Source organism: Medicago truncatula, chromosome 7 (assembly GCF_003473485.1).
Source record: "Medicago truncatula cultivar Jemalong A17 chromosome 7, MtrunA17r5.0-ANR, whole genome shotgun sequence".
Taxonomy (NCBI): Eukaryota; Viridiplantae; Streptophyta; class Magnoliopsida; order Fabales; family Fabaceae; genus Medicago; species Medicago truncatula.
The window spans coordinates 28,995,153-29,011,260 of NC_053048.1; the positions used below are offsets into that span (position 1 = coordinate 28,995,153).

General features: G+C 32.3%; 2 protein-coding genes across 2 annotated transcripts; both read left to right on the forward strand.

Annotated features, from left to right (window-relative positions):
- The first annotated feature begins 312 nt into the window (after positions 1-312).
- Positions 313-1,509, forward strand: LOC25498495 (F-box/kelch-repeat protein At3g23880). The gene has a single exon (XM_013593419.1). The coding sequence runs from the start codon at positions 313-315 to the stop codon at positions 1,507-1,509; it is 1,197 nt and encodes a 398-aa protein (XP_013448873.1).
- An 8,852-nt stretch (positions 1,510-10,361) lies between these two features.
- Positions 10,362-13,535, forward strand: LOC25498496 (scarecrow-like protein 9). Its single transcript, XM_013593420.3, has 2 exons — positions 10,362-10,506; positions 10,856-13,535. The coding sequence occupies exon 2, from the start codon at positions 10,933-10,935 to the stop codon at positions 13,159-13,161; it is 2,229 nt and encodes a 742-aa protein (XP_013448874.1). The 5' UTR covers positions 10,362-10,506; positions 10,856-10,932; the 3' UTR covers positions 13,162-13,535.
- The last annotated feature ends 2,573 nt before the right edge of the window (positions 13,536-16,108 follow it).

Here is a 16,108-nt window from a genome sequence, read left to right on the forward strand (position 1 = left end):
AGGCCCATTAATGGTATTTGGAAAAAGATAAAAAAAATTGGCCAAGATATTTGGAAATTTATTGACTGACGACTTTAAAGGAAAAGTATTCTCATATTATTCAAAATGTTCCTTTGAAGGAAAAGTATTCGTTTAAAGGTTTCACCATAGAATTTCCCATTCTGATATTATTCAAAATGTTCGTTTGACTTTTTGTATTAAAATCGTAATACAAACGATAAATCTTTGACAAAAAAATAACATATAAGTCATTTTCATCGTTAAAACCAATTCGTGCCTGAAACTGCAAAGCATTGCATCAACTTACCTCTCATGAATACCATACGACCAAAGTTGTGGCGTCGCTGTCATCGCCAATCTAGTCCATCTCAGGCATCACCCCTCCCCGATGAGCTTATCTACGAAATCCTATCGTGGCTTACAGTTAAACTTCTGATGCAGTTGAAATGCGTCAGTAAGTCCTGGAAAACCATTATCTCTGATCCTAAATTCGCCAAAATGCACCTTAATCGGTCTGCAAGAAACCCACAATTGTCAACGGAATTCTGGATAGATGATTGTGATTACAGTTTTGTACACTTCCCTCTTGCTCATTTACTGGAAAACCGTTCCATCACCCTTCCTAAGGATCCTTACCACCAGTTGTGGGACAACGTAGTTCCCAATATTCTTGGTTCATGCAATGGATTGCTTTTCTTGCGCGGTTATGATCATGATGAGGGTACTAAATTTCGAAGAGTATTGTGCCGCTTCTGGAACCCCGCCACGAGAACAATATCTGATATATTAAGAACTGATTTCAGTTGGGATGATTGGGAATTTCATCCGTTCGTGTTTGGTTATGATAATTCAACCGACACCTATAAGGTTGTAGCCTTAAATTCAGAAGGTAATGATGTGAGAGTCTTTACCTTGGGTGATAATGTTTGGAGAACTATTAAAAGTTTTCCTGAGGACACTCTTCCATTGAGCTCTAATTATGGAATTTATAATGGTGCATATTTGAATTGCACTGTTAATTGGTTGGCCTGTATGAGAGACCATTGGATTGATAATCGCGTTCCGAAATATGTGATTGTTTCACTTGATCTAGGTACGGAGACATACTCACAGATGTTGCTCCCTGAACCTTTTGACGAGAAGCTGTCAAATGTACCGGAACATGTTTGTGTCCTGAAGGGCGTCCTTTGTTTTTATCATGACATAAAGGGAACCGATTTTATCATATGGCAAATGGAGGAATTTGGAGATGAAAAGTCTTGGACACAATTAGTTCAATTCAGCTATCAAAATATTGGAGTGAATTATGAAATTTTTCGTAGCTCACTTTTAATATTAAGACCATTGCATCTTTCTGAGAATGGGGATACGCTAGTATTGAAAAGCAACCAAGAAGATCGAGCAATTCTTTATAACCGGATAACTAACAAAGCAAAGAAAACTAGAATTAACAGAAAGATACATTGGTTAATGGTCGATTATGTCGAAAGCTTGGTTTCACCTTCTTGAAAGTAAGTTCTTATCTCCAGTAAGAGATATACTATTGTGAATTTTTGTTATAGACATGCTTGAAAGTAAGTACTTGGTTTCAGTTGTGTGATTATTTACTTTCCTTCGAATTTTTTCATAGATATGCTGAATCAATCGATTGATCCTATTGATATGTTTATAACTCAATTATTATCTTTGCTTATTTTATAAAGCATATAATTTTTGCAAATCAATATATAATGAATATTCCTTTTTTTTTTTAAGCAATAGTTGTTAATCCTCTAAGTTAATCAGCTGCATATAGTTGCTTGTAGCTACAAAATTTATTTTCTCATCTCAAACTGATTGTGGACGTTTTATATATAGTATTCGTCAAAATTTTCTACAACAAGAATTCAAAATTTCCCTCGCAGCTTGTTTAAATATTGGTGCTCTAGTTAGTACGCTGTTTTGAAGCAAACGCCAAGAAAACACTGCAATCTTGGATGGGATAAGATTTTCCCACACCCTTTTGTAAGCTTTCAATTATCAGCATGAGGGACGGATGCATGTGCATCTCTACGTAGGCTTGTGCCTTCACTAAATTTTGAGAATTTTTTTTTAGATGGTAGTAATATAGTAATATATAGTTATAGTTGAAATATTAACTAAATGGCCCACACAAAACACAAACACTTTTCTATTGGCTCACACATAAACATACACTTTGACACAATTATGATGTATATTTTATGGTATCCTGGGAAGCCTTCGTCCTATGCCTGCCAAACTCTAAATTTAATTAAAAAAAAAAGGAAAAAGTATGTAGAGAAAAAGAGGGGAGACTAGACCAAAACCCTAAAAAAACAAAAGAAACAAAACAAAAGAAATAAAAGACTAAGAAAATCTATAATTGGATAGACCAATTATGGATAGATCAATTATGTCTCGATAGAAATCCATATGCAACCCAGCTGAAAGCGAATCTAACCAAATAGAACCATAGTTCAAGCCAATTATTTTCTTTGATGACACTTCTTTCTTTGATTTTTCAATAAGCTTAGTTCCTACACCTATGTTTGAGAAGAAAACACACATATTTTCCCACTTTTGTAGAGAGCGGCATCAATCAACAAATCATCATTGAATATAGTAGGAAGATCATAAAGATAGATAAATTTTCCTAAACAAGGATCCATAATTTTTGTGGCATCTTTTTTAATACTGCATCGGCATTGTCTGTAATCAATGAGGTTGATTTTGAGAGACTGATTTTGAGCTTCAATTGATAGCTTCTGAAGTTCACACATAATTGTGTCTACTCTTTCTCTTAGAGCAGTCCACTTATCTTCATAGTTATGTATGTGAATGGGATCATGTCTATCTTTCACCAGCTTGTTCAGATCCTCAAATATGTTCTCACATACCTCTTTTAATATAATAGAATCTAGTAAAAGGGTATGAGGAGGTGAGACATTTGTGGTTTGAGGTGTAGGTTTAAAAGTTTGATCTTGGATAGGCTGGATTGTGGATGAGGAAGGTATATCAATTGTTTATTGAGATGAGATGTTGTGGTTACTGTGAGCATTAACATCAGGCATTTCATCGTCAGAGTCCTTTGAACTGCATATGGTCCAATCTTTTTGATGAGATATTCCTGATTCAACACATTCATGACTGATAGAGGCTGAGACATTTGTAGGTTGAGTTTCAGTCACAGGTTCAACACTAGTATCAACTGTAGCTTCTAAAGAATTCTCAGGTTTTTCTACATTGATTGGTTCAACAATAAAAGTTATGTCTTCTAATACTGATATGGATGTATCAGAGACTGATTGGTCTTTGATTGATGAAGACTCTGGCTTGAGTTCAAGTTCAAAAGGTTGAATGGTTTCTGGTTCTTGTTGATTTATCGAAACATTAACATCGGGAGTTGTTTCAGAGGCTTTATCTGAGTTATGGATATAACCAGGTAACTCACCTTTGTAATGATTAGATAAATCATCAAGCACAGATTAATCACTAGTCTGGGTTGTTGGTTGAGTTTGAGATGATGTTGATTCAAGGTTATCAGAAGCTATCTTAACAGACTCATCTTCAAACTGCTCATCAGCAGGTATAGTTTGAAGTGGTTGTATAAATGGAGGTTGAAACAAATGATTTATAGGCAACTTTTACAATACTTTAATTTACTATTTATTGCTTCACATTTTTAATGATGTTGTGAATCAAAATGTTAGGGAAAAAAAAATATTATGAATGAGAACTAGAGAAAAATATGCATTAGAATCTTGTTTATATCATCAAAAAGGACCTACAATACCCCGTTTCGTTAATTATTATTTTTTTGTTTCTAGACGAATAGAAATAAAATAAAATATTTAAAGAGTGATGTGTAGATTTTAATATAAGAGTGGACGGAAATATAATTCAAATTTCTTTTAAGGAGGAGAATTAATTTTCTCTAAAATGCTTTGCATAAGAGAGATTAGAGTGTATATTGTAACATAAGAGGAAAGACTAATGTAATATTAGTATCTCTTAGCGGAGGATAGTATAATTTACTATTGTTATTTTTAATTTTAAGGTTTGTCTATCCTATGAAATCATCAAGACAACTAAAACCAGTAATTATTAAGAGTTTGATTACTATGCTCTATCAGGATACAATTATTTTAGGCTTATTAGATCGTTTGCTCCCTTATTTAATTTTATATTTTCATTTTGGTCCCACAATTACTAAAAATGACATTTTGATCCCTCACGTTTGTCTCTGTTTGCCAAATAAATCCAACTGTTAATTTTAACCTCAAATGATGTTTACGGTGAACCAACCTTAATAGTGATCCACCATAGATCCTATTAATTATTTTAATTTAAACCGTTTGATTTTTTTTAAAAGGGAACCATTGGATTATGCAGGTCTATTTTATCTTACGATGAACCACCAACACCTAATTTTTTTTCATTTTCTTCATCTTCTATATTTTCATCTTCATCAACCATTATCATTCATTCATACAAACAAACCCAGAAAAATAATGGGTAAAAATAAAATTCATTCAGGAAAGAACAAGAAAGAACCAAGTCTGTTCCATGAAACTTCTTTCTTCTTCTCCCAAATCTAGCACCATAAAAAAACTAAATCTGACCCATTCCATTCTTCTTGTTTTAAATCGCTGGAAACCTCAAATTCATCACACATGAATTCAGATTTAATTCTTTTCTCTCCAGATTATGGTTTTTTTTTTTCTTTTCGAAATCCATTTCTCATAGATTAGATTTCAAAACACGTTTTTTTCTTCTTCTTCTTTTCTTCCTTGGGTTCATCGTTTCCCCATATCAAAACACAAACAACAACATTCATTTCTTCTATATATTCGAAATCAGTATGTTGGTGAACCATTCGTTTCTTCTTTTCTTTAAATCTGACCCATTCCTTTCTTCTTTTCAAGTTCTAGTTTTTTAAACAACAACATTCAACATCCAAAAAAAAGCACCCTTTATAAAGATTCGAGGAATCATCATAATGTTCTTGGTGTTACTGTTGAATCTGGAAAAAGAGAAGAAAAATAAGCAAAGATTTGAGGAACCCATCAAAGCAATTGATTAAAAAATTACGAAAGATTAGATTTTTGGTTGAAAATCATTCAAGGGGAAATGGGAATTTCTATTGAATCTGTTGAATGTTGTTGTTATGTGTTGTTCTAATTTCTATTTTGCGAAGAAGAAGAATTGAAGAAGAGAAAAATGGAAGTTCAGTTTTGGATATGAAGAAGATAGGGGTAAATCGGTGATTTCACATGTGTTTGGTCTCATTAAGGGCAAAATAGTCCATTCACATGTGAAAATCTAACGGTCCCTTTTATCATAATTAGATCGAATGATTGAAATAAACAAAATTAATGAGGTCTACGATAGACCGCTTTTAATGTTGGTACACCATAGATATTTGGAGTTAAAGTTAACCGTCGAGATTTATTTGGCAAACGGAGGAAAAGATGAGGGACTAAAACGTCATTTTTATTAATTGTGGGACCAAAAAGAAAACATGAAATTAAATAAGGGACCAAACGATCTAATAAGCCATTATTTTATACATGTATGTGTAAACTAATTGTACACTAATAAGTATACTAATTAAATTCAATTTTTATTTATTGAAATTAGTTTATTAAAGAGAGGAGCTAAGCTGACCTTAAGTGGAATTGGAAAAAGGAAAATGATAAACATAGTGAAGAAAACATCCTGATGGGATTGCGATTTTTTTAATTGGCTAATCAAACCACTACCCATTTGGACGTTGTCTAAACAAGTTAAAGGTATTTTCGCCCTTTCATGTCAAATTTTAATGAGTCAGCTCCATTGATGAACAATCAACAGTGCTACGTCAGCTAATAAGTGACGTGAGAGTGATTAAGTGGGGAGAGAGACCAAGTTTAAATAATAAAATTTTGATAGGATAAATTGTCAGGATTAAGAAATATATTGACCATTTTTTAAATGACTCATATTTGCAGGGACTAAATATATATAAAATCTTTTAAAAAATGTATAGTACTCAGCAATTTGGATATCAAATTTGGTCAAACTCAACCTTATACAATGAGTCATTTAAATTCATCAAATATATTTTTATTATTCTCAAGTTTAGTCCCTCCAAATATGAGTCATTTAAAATATGAGTCAAATTTAGTTTTTTTTTTTTTTTCATTAGTGAAAAAGAAAAATAACATTTTGACAATAAAAAGTTATCTGACACCGTATTTTTATCTCTCTCAATCAAACTAAATTCATCAAATGTATTTTTATTAGTATCAAAATTTATCACATTTAAGTTGTTTAAACATCTTTTCTCCTACTGAAACATTTGGGACTTGGGAGGATAGAAAAAAGTAGAAGATATTCAAAATATGTGTGTGGAATGATGGACTCAATTGCAATTTTCATAAATATTGATTAAATGATTTACCATGGACAACACTATATTATATGCTAGCTCTTTTTTTTGGACAAATATATTATATGCTAGCTTTCCTCGTAAAAAAGTAGGCTAAAATATGGTTTTGATCCCTCCAAATATGCCTCATTTTGGTTTTAGTTCCTGTTTGTTGTTTTTGATTCCTGCAAAATATTTTGTTTTTGAAATTAGTTATTAGTCCCTCCAGGGACTATTTTCAAAAGTAAAATATTTTGCAGGGACCTTTTTAAAAATCAAAAGATTTTGCAGGGACTATTTTTCTAATAAATGAGTTCAATCATCATGTGCCAAATGTGCAAATCATCACAAAAGTGGGATCAGAGACCAAAATCAAAACGAGACATATTTACAGAGACCAAAAACAAAAACAAAATTACAGGAACTAAAACCAAAACGAGGCATATTTACATGGACCATATTTTAGCTAAAAAAGTATTATTGCCACAAAAAGTGTTGTTAGAACTTAAAATATATATTGTTGATCAAAAAACGAACTTAGAATATCGAAAAATACTTTGAGCCGACAAATAACATAGGACCCTATTTTATATTGCATGTATAAGAATATACGTGTCTTCCTCTCACTCGCTTTAGTATCGAACCTTTTCTTTGCATATAACACGTGTCGATTTCTCATACGCTTTTAACCTTTTATGAATTATTTTTTTGGCTACAATCCAGCATTGTAGACCTTAACTTCACATGCTCCCATGATGCTTCCCATTTTATCAGATTTCCACTTTCTATATTCTAAAGTAAATTGAGTCAGAAAATATATTTTAATTCCAAAAGGTCACAGGGTTTTTGGTTTTTTTTTTTCACCCATCAAAGCAACTTTCAACATCTTAATACATATACTTAAGTCACAAAGCTTGCGTTATCAAATTCGACTTTCTGGATGTCTGTTAATGTGTGTTATTTGAATAACTATTTGTGACAACTTTTAGAATAGTCATAAATTTACAAAAAAAAATATCCATTTAGTCACATTTAGAAGCAACTTTTATTTTTTCAGATTCATTAAATAAATTATGTATCTGGACTAGGTTATATTTTAGATACAACAATTATTTAATAAAACTAAAAAAGCAAATGTTTCTTATAAACGTGACCGAAGGAAGTAGATATTAACATAAAAACCAAAATAATAGAGAGAGAAAGTAAAAATATAATGTGAGTATGTGAGAGATCTGTCACAAAATGATTGTATAAATACCTTTTTTCTTGTTAATAAGTGTGGAATATGCTAGTCGAACTAGACTTTGTAAGATCTAAGTTTGATATGTTAAAAATTTAAAGGCTCAAGCGTTCTATCATATGTTTACTTTTTAGACCCGAGTTTTACCATTTGAAAGTCAGATATGATCTGTTAGTCTGTTTAAAAATCTATTTCATATGAATATCTTTAAATAAATAATGTGATCTAATAATCTAATGAACTAATAAATTAATGAGATTAAACTCTCTTTTGATATTTAACATTATTTTTTAGTGAACTTGACTATATATTATATTATATTCCAATCGTAGTTTATAATGATACATTTAAATTTGTGAAGAATTAATGTATAATAATAAGCTTAAATTACTGAAAGATTAACCAATTTATAATTTAAATCTTGTACAAAATATAATATAATATAATGATAAATAATACTATTCATATTTACTTAAGTTGATCAATCTAATAGACCTAAGAGACTTTTTTTTAATGGTTTGTGGTTTGACCTTCTAAACTAAATAGACTTCTAAAAAAGTCTAGGCATCATGTCATTAATGTAGAATAATTTTGTCAAACAACTCAATATTTATCTTTCTCATATAAAAATGGATTTGTTAACGAATGTCTCCAAAAGACGAGTCAAGATCCTCTCCATTTTGTACATTCTTCATTTCTTCCATTTGAAGAGATATAGACTCAATTTTTTTTTTGAAAAAAGTAAAATTGTATACTCCATTAATTTTTAAAATGAAGAAGATTCTAACCCCCAAAAGACATTCTTTAAGAATTCTAAATTAAGAAATTATTACTTATAAAGTCAAATATTTCAACTTTTATTACATTGAATGCGCGAGAGGTGTTCAAATTTATTATAATATCTCTTACTTGATATCCGATTTAATATAACTTTTTTTGGTGTGAATTGTTGTGGCATGTGCGAGTCGAGTAAGAAGTCTTATATTGTCCTAAGAGGATCTATAAACTTAATGTCTTGTGTGGTGAGAGGATTCATACATTCAATGTCTAATGTCTTTGAGATTTTGTGTTAAGATGTGGTGTCCAACTCATTTATATGATTGGTCATGACGGGAAACCCAAAGGGTTGGATCGATTCATTGGAACATGAAAAATCTCAAAGACATTAAGTGTATGGATCCTCTCACCACGCAAGACATTAAGTTTATGGATCCTCTTAAGATAGTATAAGACTTCTTACTCGACTCGCACTTGCCACGACAATTCACACAAAAAAAAATTATATTAAATCGGATATCAAGTAAGAGATTTTTTTTTTTAAAGAAGATATCAAGTAAGAGATGTTATAATAAATTTGAACACCTCTCACGCATTCTCTCTCCAACCCAACACTTTGCACTTCGCACAGATAGTAATACCAATCATTTAATCTCTTTAATATGGATATCTCCTACATACTAAGTTTTAAAGACGAAAGACCCCATAAGATATGGTCTCACTCAATTGTAGGTACCTATGAAACCCGGGTACGGGTGCGGGTACGATACGATACGATACGAGTACGTGAATATTTTTAAATTTAGAATACGATATGGCTAAGATACATTAACAAAAAATATATAATAAAACTTAATGTATATAAAATACTTGAAGAAAATAAACATTGATTACTCTTCATTATTATATTCTTATAAAAGTCACAATTTTTTAAAAATAATACATCTAATCAAAATAAAAAAAAATTAAAGTTTTCTTGTAAGTTATAGTATATTTAATGTTGATTAACTGAATCACCTCTCTCGTTTTTTTTTTTGAAGAAACTAAGAATAATATATTAAAACACAAACAGTCCCTCAAAGCACAAGGTGTGCCAATCACCTCTCTCGTTATCTTCATCTATAAGAAATATAATTTTAAGTGGTTCATGGAGAAACAATTCCGGGAGCTGGCACTTGGATTTGTTACCGTGTTGACGGTCGGTCCATTCACCTGTTTAAACCCTCACTGTTGGTTGCACATTTTCACTCTTCATATTTTTTTGTAACTTAGTTTCGCACCAGTACGCGGGTTCGCTAGGTTGTGCATGTGATTAGTGAATTTGTGTTAGAATAGATTAGGGTGGATCCGCTTGGTTTGTTATTACACGATGTATTCTCGTTTGGGTTATTCCTGGGTCAGGTTTAATGCCCCAAGTCTCTGTATCTCGTTCTTTTTATTTTATATTATTTTCCTTTGCTTAAAAAAAAATTCTATTGATGCACATCTTAATGCCCCCAGTCTCTGTATCTCGTTCTTTTTATTTTATATTATTTTCCTTTGCTTAAAAAAAAAAAAAAATCTATTGATGCACATCTAAAATTGAATCATATACATCTCAACTGAATGTTTACAACATTCTCACTTTTTACCTGTCATCTTTTTCTAAGATATGTATATGTGAAGTATCTTAAGAGTATTTTTGTGTATATGTAGAGTATCATATAAGTATCCGATAAAATATTTTTTAAAAATTAAAATAATCAGTTTCGATACTTTGTGATTATGTATCCCTGAGTATCCGTAGAATATCACTATCTGATATATATCAAATACGAATACGAATACGTCTTTGTTTTGGAGTATCCGAGCTTCATTGGTAGGTACACTTTTTAATTTTTTTTTATTAGTCTAACCTTTAAGAATGATTATTTTTTTTACTTAAAAAAAAAAGAATGATTATTTTTTGACATGTTGTAACAAACACATCTTAGTATGATATTTCAGCGCCCTTTTCGCACTCTCTCTCCTTTTCCTTCTTTCTCTCTCTAACTTCTCTGCTTGCTTGGAACCAGTGCTGTCTGTGTAGTGGTGAGGAAAGGTAAGCAACCAAACTTGTCTCCACTGCTTCCATGTCTTCTTTATTTATGTTTTTATGTTACTCTTTATTTTATAGCTTCACAGTTTGTATCTGCTTATTCATTTTTACTTTTTTTTTTTAACTATTTTGTTATGTTTATTTGATTTTCAACCACTTTATTGAGCTTCATGTTTGAAACTATAGCTCTTGGTGTATTGTATAGTTTGTATTTGATCAAGTGTTAAAAATATAGTTTTTTTCTTATGTAAATATCTTTGAAAGTTTTAATATGTTTTTTTTGCAACCCAATTCATGACCTATGTTAATAGGGTTTAGTATGAATATTGATGACTCTATTTTGATTTTGAAGGAAAAGGGTCATTAATTTGAAGACTGTTTAGGACTAAAGATTGAATTTTTATGTGAAAAAGCTGCAAAAAATAGATTATGATGGATAATCTTAAAGGGTTTTTTGGTTCAACAAATGAGATCCAGTTGAGGAATCAATCTTTACCTGTTCTTCAGAACCAAAGATTTGAAAATGGTTTCTTTGATCAAAGTATTGAATTTGGTTCCAATATGATACCTGCTGAGTATACACCTTCTTCAACAACGACCTCGATTTCGACACATGAGGAACCTTCTCCTGAGGAGTGTGAATTTTCTGATGCTGTTTTGAGTTACATCAATAACATCCTTATGGAAGAAGATATGGAAGATAAAACATGTATGCTTCAAGATTCTTTAGATCTTCAAATTGCTGAGAAATCATTTTACGAAGTTATAGGCGAAAAGTACCCGGTTTCGCCGTTAGAGAAACCTCAAAGTCTTAGTAGTGAAACTGATGGTGTTGGTGATAATTACTTTTTTGATAATTATGGTACTTGTGTTGATGATGGTGATCTTAGTAGCATTTTTACGAACAATTCTTTGCGCGGAAACTTGAGGGAAGCTCAATTTCCTCATAATGGTTTTCAAGGAAATAGCATTGCACAATCATCTTATAGCTCGACAAACAGCGTAAAAAGTACTGTGGAAGGGACTCTGGATTCTCCAGACAGTATTCTACAGGTTTCTGATCAGAATAGTGAGAGTCAACCAATTTTGCAATTTCAAAAGGGTGTTGAGGAGGCTAGTAAGTTTCTCCCTAATGGAAACGGCCTCTTTCAAAATTTCGATGTTGATAAGTATTCGATGCGAGAGCCTAGAGTGATGAAAGATGAACTATCGGTTAAGGTTGAGAAGGATGAGAGGGATTCTTTTCTTTTTGGATCCAAGGGAAGGAAGCATCCACACGGAGGAGAAGTAGACATTGAAGAAAATAGAAGCAGCAAGCAAGCAGCGATCTACTCAGAACCTTTGCTGCGTTCAACTATGATGGATACGTTCCTGCTTCATAGTTTAGGAGATGCTAAGACGCATTTTACGGCTCGTCGCGAGGCGTTACAAGTAAAAACAAAGATGATGACATTGCCAAGTAATACATCGAAAGCTTCAACTAGTAGGAAAGGACGAAGTAAAAAACAAAACGGGAAAAAGGAAGTGATTGATTTGAGAACACTGCTTGTTCTTTGTGCACAAGCTGTGGCGGCAGACGACCATAAAAGCGCACATGAGTTGCTAAAGCAGATCAGACAGCACTCGAATCCTTTTGGAGATGGAAATCAGCGGTTGGCTCATATATTTGCGGATGGCCTTGAGGCACGTTTGGCTGGTACAGGAAGCCAAATTTATAAAGGACTAATCAGTAAAAGAACATCTGCTGCTGATTTTCTGAAAGCTTATCATCTATACCTTGCAGCTTGCCCTTTCCGGAAGATGACTAGTTTTGTCTCGAATGTCACTATAATGAAATCCGTCGCAAGTTCAATGAGGGTCCATGTTATAGACTTTGGTATCCTCTATGGTTTCCAATGGCCTACTTTCATACAAAGAATTGCATTAAGACCGGGAGGACCGCCGAAACTTCGTATTACAGGAATAGACTTTCCACAATCTGGTTTCAGGCCTGCAGAGAGAATTATAGAAACCGGTAAGCGGTTGGCAGCGTATGCTGAATCTTTTAATGTGCCATTTGAGTATAATGCCATAGCAAAAAAATGGGACACCATTCAGCTTGATGAACTCAAGATCGAAAAAGATGAATTCCTAGTTGTTACTTGTTTTTACCGTGGTAGAAACTTGCTGGATGAATCTGTGGTAGTCGACAGTCCAAGGAATAAAATCCTCAATTTGATAAGGAGGATCAAACCGAATATATTCATTCACGGCATTGTTAATGGAGCCTTTAATGCTCCTTTCTTTGTTACTCGATTTAGGGAGGCGTTGTTTCACTTCTCTTCACTTTTTGATATGCTTGAAAGTATCGTGCCTCGCGAGGATTGGGAAAGGATGCTAATTGAGAAAGAGATATTTGGGAAGGAAGCATTGAATGTTATAGCCTGTGAAGGTTGTGAGAGAGTAGAGAGGCCAGAGACATATCGGCAGTGGCAAATTCGTATTCTTAGAGCTGGGTTTTCACAACAGGCTTTCGCGAAAAGCACAGTAGAAAGAGCAGTGGAGAAAGTTAGGTCTAGCTACCACAAGGATTTTGTAATCGACGAAGATAGCAAGTGGTTATTACAAGGTTGGAAAGGGCGAATCATTTACGCACTTTCTTGTTGGAAACCTGCTTGACAAGTAAGATAGTCCAAGTGCACCTCACTAGTGCTTTGTGAATTAGTTTTTGACATATGAGGAAAACAGGTACTGCAACCATCCCATTTCTCAGCTCTAGTCAACAATGCTGGTTCTTGTCATTGTTGTTCAATGTATTTTGAGCTAACAATTTAATCTGATAACTTAATAGTGTATGCTCAATATGTATGATCAAAGGTGAAAAAATAAGATCATTTAGGAAGTAGACTATCTATGCCATTTGGCTTTATGATCATTTAGGAAGTATTTTATTTGATAGCTAAATTGAGGATTGTCAAGTGGACATGATTCAATGTAATGTTATTGATAACTTTGACATGGAATAAAATATATCCTTTAATTGATGTTACTCATTTTGAGGTTTCTGTCTTAATCCTTCTGATAGTTTATTTATATCTTGTGTTTTATATTGTAGACAGAATCTAATGAGCCTTATGCTCTCTGTTCCTCATTAGTACTATGGAATGCACACCATATGGATTGTTAACTGTGTTTTATAACTAGGTTTGGTTTTAAACAGGGTTTAGACTCAGGTTTTAACTGAAATAAGTTTCAAAACTGGTTCTAACCAAGATTAAAAAAAATAAAAAATAATCATGGACTTGAGTATCTTGTAAAACCAAGGTATTTTTGTTTGTGTGTAACTGTGAAGACTAATTTATCGAAGTAATTGAATTCTAGTTAGTGTGTGTTTGGATCACCCTCAATCGCGGTGAAAACGCATGAGATTGAAGCTAATGCAAGTGCAACACTATGGTGGCGGTGATTCATCGAACATCCAAACTAACGCTTAAACGATTGACATTCTTAACATATAATTTTTCATACATACTAGTTGGATCAAATCTGTAATCAAATGGTTAAGAGATTTAAATACATATTATTTATATCACAGTGCAATACTCCTTCTAGTTTCCAATATAAGCATAAACCAATGGAAAAAAAAAATGATGTATTTGGTCTAAAATTTGAACCAAATATATCAATATTTTTTATTAGTTTTCGTTTTTATTCGAGACATGAGAGAGTAGTATATAATTTTAATATTTATAGTAAAAACGTTAATAGTTTTCATCAGATCAGATTGGTTACACACGTCAAAAGAATGGAAGATGCCACGATGATTTGTCACATCATATAGTGACAAATCATTTATAATAAAAATATCATGTTTTTAGGCACTATATTAGAATACCAAAAAAAGGAAAAATGGAAAGAAATTGCATATTTACTTTGATTTCATGTGGACAGCAAAAACCTCTTTGATGCACTCCCAATAGTGGAAAACAAGAATAAGACTATTGAAAGTGACAATTTGTCAATATCAGTCAACATGTGCTTGGAATTTTGTGAAGAAGAAAAAAAACAAAGTCTTTAGTGGGGAATGCCAGATTTTTATTAGTCTATTATGATGACTTTTCTTGAACAAAACAAGCTAGATGACAAACAAATAGTGCAAATAATTTTGCAAAAGTGATTTTTTGAGCTTATAATTACTTCTGTGATTGCTAAGCTGCATGAAAAAAAGACCCTACGTCATTTGAAATGGTTGATAAAAAATTTCGAAGATTTTAAATAAAGTCACAGTTATCATGTATCTTAAAACATCTTAAATAAAGTCTCCGAGCATAGCTCAGTTGGTAAGGACATTGCATAATTTATACAGGGGTCAGGGTTCGAACCCCGAACACCCCACTTCTCCACATTTAATTGCGTGAGCTCCAGCCACTAAGCTATTAGACAAAAAAAAAAAAAAAACGTTAACGAACCCATTGTAAAAATAAGTGTTTTAGAAGTTATGCATTAATTCAATTTTATAAAAGTCAATATCGTTTTTATCAATATTAAATTGTTATTTTTAAACTCCTTAACATGTATCTTAAAAACACAAGTTAACGAGACATTTTAACCAACGGTCAATAAACTCGTATCATTGGAAGAAACTACAAAAAAAAAAAAAAAAAAAAACCATGACCTAGCCTGAAAAATGTTGACCAAGGAAAGATTGGTGTCCAAATCATTTAGATGGCAATCCAAAATGATAAGTGGAAACCCATTAAACTATCTAGGAACATGCCACCTATATTTCACTTTTTTTTGTGGATGACCTTTTGATCTTTGAAAGAAGCTTCCAACCACCAAGTGAATGTTATCCTTAGATGTGTCAATTTGTTTTGTGGAGCTTATGAGGTCCAAGGCATTTATTGAGAAGACTAAGAAGTTTGTCTTTACTTATGTCAAGCCTTATCTTGCAATAAGAGCTTGATCAAAGGACTAGGTTTGGTCTCACAAAAGGCTTGAAAAATACTAGGTTGTAAAACCAATTGGCCAGATACAAGTGGTTAATATGTTTTAGCTAAAGGTCTAATCTTTTAGATAGTTCGTGAATTCAAACTCTGACTCGAACAATTTATAGTGAGACTTTACTTACCTACTGATCAAAATACTCATTATCAAAGCTCCCTTTCATTGGGATTTGGAGGATTATGACAAAATAAAACATGATTATGCCAATTCTTCACCATAAAAAGGACAAATATACTAGGTTGTAAAACCAATTGGCCAGATGCAAGTGGTTAATCCACTTTAGATAAGGTCTAATGATAGTTACTAAGTTAAAACTCTAACTCGAACAATTTATAGTCAAGCTTTACTTACCTCCTGACCAAAATACTCATTGTCAGAGCTCCTTTCCATTGCGATTTGGAGGATTATGACAAAAAACTTGATTATGCCAATTCTTCACCAAAAACAGGACAAATATACTTACGACTACTTACTTCCAACAAGGAATTTAATTTGAAATTGTAACATTTATAATTATCAGTAGTGTATTTTATAGGAATTTTATCAATGTAAAACAAACCAGTGAACATGTCTCATCATACAGATAGATTTTAGTTTTTGTCCCAAGAAACTACTTTTT

What these genes read in the sequence shown, in the direction of transcription:
- LOC25498495 (XM_013593419.1), top strand. Translation starts at nt 313, where the DNA reads ATGAATACCATACGACCAAAGTTGTGGCGTCGCTGTCATCGCCAATCT.
- LOC25498496 (XM_013593420.3), top strand. Translation starts at nt 10,933, where the DNA reads ATGATGGATAATCTTAAAGGGTTTTTTGGTTCAACAAATGAGATCCAG.